The sequence below is a fragment of the Mizuhopecten yessoensis genome, unplaced genomic scaffold (assembly GCF_002113885.1).
Source record: "Mizuhopecten yessoensis strain PY_sf001 unplaced genomic scaffold, ASM211388v2 scaffold11017, whole genome shotgun sequence".
NCBI classification, from domain to species: Eukaryota; Metazoa; Mollusca; class Bivalvia; order Pectinida; family Pectinidae; genus Mizuhopecten; species Mizuhopecten yessoensis.
This window is the reverse complement of record NW_018408837.1, coordinates 374544-384491: the sequence shown is the minus strand read 5'-3', so window position 1 is coordinate 384491 and position 9948 is coordinate 374544. Positions and strand designations below refer to the sequence as shown.

At 36.0% G+C, this 9948-nt stretch overlaps 1 protein-coding gene across 1 annotated transcript in view; it reads right to left on the bottom strand.

The window, feature by feature from the left end:
• Positions 1-616: 616 nt before the first annotated feature.
• The window catches only part of LOC110464653 (uncharacterized protein DDB_G0271670-like), a 32594-nt gene continuing 23262 nt past the window's right edge, over positions 617-9948 (bottom strand). The window contains exon 2 of the mRNA XM_021519990.1: positions 617-5248. Within this exon, the coding sequence (XP_021375665.1) occupies positions 3838-5166 (1329 nt within the window). The 5' untranslated portion in view covers positions 5167-5248 and the 3' untranslated portion in view covers positions 617-3837. The remainder of the gene's footprint in view (positions 5249-9948) is intronic.

Genomic DNA, 9948 nt, shown 5'->3' with positions numbered 1-9948 from the left:
AATTTGAATGCCTTAGGTATAGATTTAAATGTAGGGATTCTTTTGTTTGGCAATCCGGTTCGATCGGTAGACCTTTTACTCTTACGTTTCTAGACATGTGCATCACTTCATCAAATCCAGCAAAAGATTTTGAAAGGTGTTTTTTTTAAAGTTGTGTATTTGTACCTGGGGGGAAGGCCCAATAGGGACATTCGTATGAATTTTGAGAAATATCCGTTTAGTACTTCTTGAGAAATAGCGTTAGCAATTGACGGACGACACTACGACGGACGGACGGACCACCGAAGAAGGGAACACAAAACAGCCCAGCATGTGAGGATGGTGGGCCCAAAATAACGAAAAACGTGATACATTTTAAAAAATTTGTTTATTCAATAATTTATTACATGTGTAGCGACACCCATGAATGGGTGACGCTATGTATTGTCAATATATTTTTGTATTTTTAATACATTTTTTATTCTATCGAAAAAAACATCCATGTCACGTTAGGTCTTTAATAACATCGTACTATAAATATTAAATAAAATAAACACATTTTTTTTTTTTATCACAATTCACTTTCCTTGCGGAATTGCATATTTTAATATTCTCCTCCGGAAAGTGTATCTGACTAAAAAACAAAATCAAACAGCAACAAGATGTAAATGCGACCATTACACATTTAAACACACTTATCTCTGCGCATGCGTGAATACATTTGCACGTTCTATCTACAATGAGGTCATAAAACGGGGATTATCACTTGATCTGGCAGTCTTGATTTTATACACGCTTGAATTGGGGTAACAAAATGTTCAAAAATCGACTAAAATTGATTGAAATATATTCAACATAAAATGACAACTAAACTTTGCTGTAAGTACATCAGAATAACAGATGTAATATAGATTGCTATCTGCATTGTCATGATTTTTTTTTTGTTCAATCTGATATTTAAGTGATCTGTCATAATTATTTGCAAATTAAAATCCAGATGGGATATGTTACGTTATCTACAGTAGTTCAATATAATTTTCCATTTCAGATCCCGCACATAATTTAACATCGATTTATGGCGGAAATTAACGAGCAGTTCCGATGATTAACGAAAATTGCCGAAGACAGAATCTGTATAGATGCCAATCTATTTACAATATCCCCGGAAATGACCTCGAACCATTTTTACTTCAAAAACTAAATCAGTGAAATATTTTGCTAACATGCATAAACTTACATACAATACATCATCTACAAATAGACCAGGTCAACTTTCATTTTTCAATTAGAAATATATGGATTACAAACAAACAATTTAAGAAAATTCTTTTTTTTTTTTAGATGTAACTTACATAATGTAACATTCTTTTTCAAATACCGGTATAAAAAAAAAATTGTCTAGCATCTAATGCAAAATATGACCTTTTACTTACGTAACGACAATCTTACCTTTGGCATTTCAACTTATCATGTGACACATACTTTTCTTTCAGTGCACTTATCGACATTTAACAAAGACACCGTACATTCATTATGGAAAGACAGCGAAATTAATTTATCATTATCTACTCCCATGTTTACATTTAACTCATTAAAAAACAATCGTCACATTAGAAATAAGTTACGAGTATATATATCTTTATATAGATAATTTTTATATAATATATATGTTAAAATATATTAATGAAATGAAAATCCTTCTAAACAGGGATCACAAATATACGAACGATCATATTCGTCTATCTAACACACAGAGTTACCTCCCTTCCTTTTAGTTTAACACTTGAAACTTAGCAATTGTGAACATGCATGTACAAAATCTTATTATGCTATTATATATTTTTGAGTCAATTTAGAATGATTCTACTTAATCCTTAAAACTTTTCCAAAAATCCAAGGTGCAATATTTTATATTCAACAATTATTTTCTGAAGCTCTCTGCACCATGTACACCTAAAATCACAAATAAACCACTATATCTCATATCAGATAAGTATGAATATTCATCATGCTTTGATATTTTTGCATATTTATCTGTTTAACCGAACCTCGATTATGCGGAGACTTTTTTTCCACCACCCATCCGAAAGGCTGATATCTTTATTAACGAGATTACGCCTATGTTTCAAATAAAATAAAAATAGTGTTTTCCATTTTTTTCTTTTTCTTGAACGAGATTAAAGATGTTCGATGAAATTACAATAATACCTGAAATGGCATCTAAATTAGATTCCGCTTAATATCATAATTCATTTCATGTAATTAATTAATTGAAATATATCGAAAGATACTTTTTCATCACATTATTCTAATTTTATTTTTTGCTTATTGAAATATTTTATATCACCATCACAGAAGTTTAAACATAACAAAACAACTTATATACGAAAGACAGATTTTTGGGAAAAAAATAATTAAAAAAGGGGTAGGGGGATACTTCTGTTCGTACGATAATGGATTCAGATGTTACTAATAACACAGTAAAGCCATACAAATACCAACTATTGTCTCTCTCAAACTACTAATAACAATACAAATACAACAATATACCAAAAATCAACCACGCAGTTAAACAAATCAATACCCTAGTGTATATAAGGAACTTTCTATCGGGACTCTCATTGTCCATTAGAGTCTTTTAGCGGACATCCAAGAATTACCAATCTCCAGCCAGAGTTGTCTTTCCTTATATAAGGGTTCCTAGCTCCGTTTCAGAAAAACGAAATTGGGAACCGTATACGACCAATTCCATTATAATGCATGATGAACAGGAACTACGAGAAGAGGTAGCGACGTATCATATTGATTTGATCAAGTCCGATAACTCTGTATAATATATGGCTAGAGTTGTCACGTTTTATGTTAGCACTTATACCTAATGGTACTGTAATCGACATCCAAAGAACGAGCATGCGCACTGCAACACAAACTGAATAATCATCGTTTTCCATCGTCATACTGTCGAATGGCTTTTGAAAGTCATACTTAACAACTGATCAGTGCACTTTGGTAAGATTGAACAATCTACAAAATGTAGGTAACACATTTTCGATGTCGTCTGCAATTGTCTCTTCAGCACACTGTGTGATCAATACGAAAATAACACTGATTCATAACTTTTCTTTTCAAATTTGTACTCCAGTGCCTATTCAACGCACTTGGACGAATGCAGAACAGTTCCTGATTGTCTTATCGATACAGGTTACTTTTCATTGTCTGATTAGCGCGATTTTATGATTCTACATTCATAACTTTTTAACGGCATTCGCAAATATCTATTCAGCACACTTTGGAAACACTCTAGACTGATCGTACTCCATCGTTCTTCTGTCCAACTCGGAACACCTTGCCCCGATTCCAGTTCCTTTCATCAAAGATGACCGAATCGGCCGAGGTGTTCCGAATGTCTGCTGCCCGACAGATGTCCACTGTTGTACAGGTCAGTAAAGAGCGAGATTTTATCCTGAGGGTCGTGGATAGCTACCTTGATTAAATGAGACTTTTTTTCACTGTTAAAATATGTTTTGATAATGGTAAAGTAAAACCTGTCAAAACCGATCCCTTGAACATTTCGACCACCCGTCTTATTCATTTTTATTGAATTGACCATATAATACCTTCGTTTTTCCGAGTTGCTGTCCAATATGACCATAGGGTGTCGGGTAACACAGGTTCCACTGTATACAACATTCAACCATAGACACTTATTCATTAATATGCGGGTCACATTTATCTATAAGATCTATTTTTTTTAATCTATTTATCAGTCTCTACCTCAAACACACACACACAATGTAACGTATAGTATATATTGCGTAAGTCAATCTCTATCTACCCTCGATACAAGGGAGGTCACTCTCATGCTAATCCTATTTCCACTTGGAGCTCGACTATGTCCATTAAACACAATTTACCGGGTTTCTCTCCGCGTATGATTTGGTGTATATGGTGATTCCTCGCCTTATAAGGCCTGTCCTCCCGTTGTAACAGGGTTTTAGATATAAGATAATCTAGCGCTGTCATGCGCACTCCACCGGGATTTTCTGCAACTTCGTCTCGTAAATTCGTTTCACTGTGTTGCACTTTGGACTCGCTTGGTCTACTCTTTCCGTATCCTATATAAGTTGTCTTTTGCCGGCTAGGGCATCTTTCACGCTTTTCTGCTTCGTCAATTTCGCGTATCATGTCTGCTTTTAAAGAAGAAACATCGTAACTCGGTTTGACCTTCGGACGTGTTTCCTTGTCAACGGGCGAAACAGAGGGAGACGGAACGTCCATATTTTGTCCAGCATTTGACTGATTCCTGTCGTTTCCGGTTATGACGTCACATCCTGGACTACTGCTAGGCGAGTTCCTTGTGTCGGGGCTGACGGCTGCTGTGGTCTGTGATTGGTTGATATTAAATGAGCTGCTATTTGACGTATCCTGAGACAAAAGGCGACCCGCAACACGTTTCTTAGGTAAACGTTCCATATAACTTATTGTTTTGCTCCGTTCACGTTGGGCAACATTATTGTCATTTACTGCGGAGCTTTCCTCCGTCATACTGACATCATAGGGTTCGATTATGGCAGATGGTGAGACACGTTTTGGTGTTCTAAAACTGTCCTCGTCAGGTTGGACCTTTTTCTCAAAGCTGATGTTCGAAGGAGAATGCGATGACGACAATGATGATGTCGACGATGAAAGAGATGACGTAGGAGAAACTGACAACGACGACGATGAAGATGTCTCACCATTTTCCATTGGAAATCCTGGACGAAAGAAACGTGTCTTAGGCGACACAGATGATTTTGAGCTAGATGATTCATCACAAGGTGCTGATTTTGTCACAGTATGTCTACATTCCTCAACTTTTCTCCTTTTTGGATGAACCACCCCAGAATTTTGACTAGCATCATGAATCGGATTCCGTTTATTCAAATACAGTGAGCTTGGTTCCATACGCATTGCGTCAGTATAAAATCCAGGGAGGTATCCGAAAGGCGCACGCGCAATCGGCGCCATAACATTTCCAAGATGTCCGAAATGTCCGAAGTGCTGGGAAAGACGGATATCTATTGGTGGCACGTGCCTTAACGGGCACGCGCAGTTAACGTAGGGACATATGACGTCATCCGTTTCCATTTTATTAGCCGCAGGGCTGTCTGAATGTTCTCGTTGACTTAGATCTAATGGCTGCTCCATATTGAGATCTATATACCACCGTGTTTCGGAGTTGGATTAAAATGAATGGCTGTTGATGTTCCGAGTCTTTCAAATGAGCCGCCTAAAACATATAAAAATAACAAAATCATTTACAGAAACAACATCTTGCATCTTTTCCTAACGTTAGATTGTTCCCCTGAGTTAGGCTTACGTCCTCCCATTACGTAATTTGTAATTGATTACATTTTGTAATTTAACGTAAGATGTCCGTATCTCGAGAGATGTGCCGTGAATTTTTTTCGCCATGTCTTAAAGCCCATTGTGACGTCAGAATTCAGATAAAAGACATGACGTCATGATATTGTGACGCATTCTTGAAAACAATTTGCATGTCGTCATCATGATGTGATAAAAAGGATCTTGTATTTGTTTCTATTTCATGAGATTTATAAAATTCGTCCCCTCTCCTTGAAACATCGCTTAAATGAATAAATGAATAACATATATAAAAATAGCAATAACTCGTTTTGTGAATTAAATATGAAATTGAAACTCATTAAAGATTCTATATTAATCATATCATATGTTCATTATCAGTGTGGTAACACCAGCATGTATATAGATTTTCGATACGTTTGACGTCATCAATTATGACGTCACAAGACACAATTACGAATCATGAAGTCACAAAGTTACGGCAAATGCAAACTGATGGCGTTTTAATAGATTCGGTCAAAACTCAAATTTCCCTAGGGATGCGAAGATACATTTTGCGACGATATATCGCGATATTTTGAATACGGTACGATACACAATATTTTTGGGAGATTACGATACACCTACGATATTTTTCCGGATTTTGACGTTTCTGAATTTAGTCTACTCAAAATATTTTCAACATGGCGAGTGACAGCTCCCAATCGGTATGCACGTCGAAAGACGTGAATTATGTGAAACGTTTAAGTCACGCCCATTTTGCACCTAGTCTATTTCCAGTTGTGATAATGCAAATAAAACTATGCAACATAATTTTCTCTCTTTGCTTCTTCTGTTACTATATATATATATCGTGGTATGTATCGTATCGTCATGTTATTGTACAAGTCTAGCAGCGATAATAAGTTCGACGTTATTATACAAAGAAGAGTTTGACTTCACACACAAGATTTTCACGTGCGACACCAAATTATCAAATTAATTAACCTATTAGCACTTACAGATGTACGTATTTGACATTATGTACTTTTCTCCAATAACATTTCACTAAAGCACGCGGCGTTTTTCTTGTCAATATCGTTATCATTAACCGTTAAACCACGGATTTGAATATCAAAAGCATTGGATAAGCTTCTAAGAATTATGAAATAGTTTATGACGTAATAAACACATTTTGTCTCTTTATAATGGAGCATGATTTGTGAAAGTTAACAATGTGCATGTCTCCCTCATACAACGGCAAGGCGTGTTATTATTTGTCCAGTGGAAAACATGGTTCACAAAGGGGATAACCATCTGCGTCGCCTTCTACATGTGCAGTGCGTGTTCTTATATTATAAGAAGCGCATGGTTTATCGAGGGAAACAAATATGCATGTCTCCTTCAAACAGGTATGATAAAAACAAAGGGTTATCGAGGATGACAAATATCCATGTCTCCCTCCTACACGGTCAATCTGTGTTCAGCTGCCTAAACGCACGTGAATATCAAATTGTCTAACAGAAAAACAAACACAACACTGCTTGTTATACCACCAGTGCCCTACCTCTAGACCCACTCCACTCCTTAATGAATCCCAATCCAAAAAAGGGCTAGCTACCCCATGGTGTTACATATGTAATATTTGTATTGACGAATGATGGGTTTATCGACGGTGTCAAAAATTCAAGTCTTCCTTAACTAAGGGTATTACATGTTCCGTTATACATTGTACAAAATAAAAGAAGGATAACATAAGTAAAAGAATAGTTTATTTATGCCGAAATAAATGAATAAATAAATAAATAAAACATCAGGTATGATGACTTTTTTGGGCACGCATATATATTTCTGTCCCTTGCTCACAGGTTTCGCTCCGGAAAGTGAGCAAATACGTAACCTCCGAAGTATTGAAGTTGTTTGGCTCCTTACTTTACAAAACAAATGTAGCTCTAAGTAACAGGATTTTCAATATTTTAAAAAGGATCCAACAAAAAATTACTGTAACTAACTTTATTGTGGCATTTATGGAAATAATTGAATATCCTCAGGTCAAAAGTCGCGCGTTTTAAAAGCTGAATATTAAGAACTGTTGTATATTTCTGTCTGTCAGTCTGTCTGTTTAATCGGTAATGTACATGTATGCATGTCTGTTTCTCAGTTATACATTATCACAGATGCCAACATCCTTTTCAGAAAACATACAAAAGATTGCCCAGGAGAGCTATCACATGAATTTATCGGATTACTACACAAATAAAAATACATGTATCTCGATACCCGAGAGTTCCATCTCCTGATGTCAAATGAGGGGGGCCAACGGCATGATTTTCCGATCGATACAGAAAATTAAAAATAGGGGGATTTGTGGCGAACAGTTGGTGATGTTATTGAGTACGTGCTATACATGTGATAATGGCATCTGGTTCAACTGCACTTCGATACACAAAATTCTGTCATAAAGAGACATGTTTGTCGACTTTGTAATTCCTGTTTCCTGTGCGTGTTTTTCAAAAACAGCGGCAATTTTTCAAACGTACCTTCATTCTTTAACCCATATCGGAAGCTACATTTGATACGGACGTTTAGTTTAACATTTACATGTACTTTCACGAAGAATAGCCAGAAATAAATGATATTTTTATAAGGGGTCCAATGTAGCCGTCGACGATGGGATTCGAACTCGTGCCCACCATCACACCGGTGTGTGCCCGACATTTTATACCTCGCTGTCAACCAGTGCGAACAAAGACAAACGGTAAACACGTCATTCAACAAAAGACACAAATATTATAAGGCCAAAAATATGTATTTGTTTCAGGTAGCATGCCTTATAAATAGAGTAGGTCGGCAGGAAAATTATTTTAATTTAATGGGTTTTTTTTATTTTCGTGATTTGATATTACGCTTTATTTCAAATTTTACAATACATTTCCCCACATTACAATGGCTGTCAATTTGTCGAGAATAAGGTCAGACCCCCGGAATAGGAAGAAAGTACATTTTAATGAGCTGCGATGAACTTTTGCTGGCAAATGAATTAATCTTAGATACAAGTAGGTGATACAATATTTAGGGTCGGCAGTAAAATCTAGGGTAGGTCGGGATACTTGAAACACAAAATATTTTGTTGGACCTATTTTTTTTGGTGAAGCAGGGGAATGTATCAGAATATCGAGATCGCCTATTCAGATGAGCAATGCGTTAGTCCCCCCAAATTATCCCTTCACACTGCCTAATACCCTCCCTTACCTTATCAAAACCCCACGCCTTCCAGGAAATGAAATTTTTAAAAACTAACGTTCTCAGAGTACAATATTGTAATGATACAACATTTTGTAGTAAAAGTGCATAATCTGTTTGAAGAAAATGTTCAAAAACACAGTTACTCATGCATGATACATCTGTCTTATTTGCAAAACATGTTTCTAAAGTACACGCAATCTCTGCACCGGAAGCCAAGGTTACATCCACTATATGTCAAAGGAAGAAAAATAAGTATATACGCTAATGAAACGGCAAAAATAAACAAAATAAATTCCTGTTGACATATTGTAATTGAGCTTGTATGTTGTAACGTTACGAGCTAAAATATCTAATACACTTCGTTTCGTTTTTATTTCGTGTGCCGTATTTTTATTTATTTTTTAACGGCCAATGACAACCCGCGTTACATCTTCCATGATTTACCTGTTATTTATCAGAACATGATTTTAGCACACCGAGTATATCTCAATTAAGAGCAACGATAGACCAAAAAACAACCATTGGAAATTATTTTAGTCACAAAAGGTGTTCGGTTATCGTTTTGGTCCCTAGCAACACCGATTAGCCCTAGAAGGACGAAACAGCTATATGGTGCAGTGCGATTCAATTTTGAATCATTGTATCTACTGTAAAATCATAAATTTTCGTGGGACATTTAATTTCGTTAAATTCGTGGATAACAAAAATCCACGAAATGAAATCCCCAGGAAAACATTAATTTGGTATGATATAGATAGGGGAAAATCAGAAATCATCGAAATATAGTGTCATTGAAACAGGCAAATTCAAACAATAAGTTTTCCACGGCATGCGTCACACGTTGCCATGGTGAAGCGTGTAGCATGGATTTTCACGCAGAGAGCGAAGGTGAGCGTTACCCCTGGATATCGAGAGTGAGCAACCAATAGATCTTTGATATAATGGAGATTTAAAACGAGATACATGTATGTAAATTGTTACTTTCCTGTCTTGATAAAGGCGCGGATCGCCCTGAAAATTTGACATTTTTTGTGTCTGCGCTGTCATTATTACTTCTTTGCCCATAAATCTATTTAAGTAATACACATCCAACCAACATTTGTTTGTTCGGATCCAGTGCCGATATTGGACCATACTGTCGTTATTACTTATGAGAACTATACCTATATTACAGAGAGTCTGTCTTCGGCTAACGTTAGCCCCCTCTGCTATTGTTTTCAAAATATTTTAGCACTATCCTTTTATATTTCTAATATTGTTTTTATGTAATGAAAAAGTATAGCGGATTGCTCCGAAAATTTGACAACATATTGGTTGTCTAGGCTGTACGTGTGCAAGGACCCAGTGTTATTCGGGAAGCAACCGTTAATATTGCTTCTT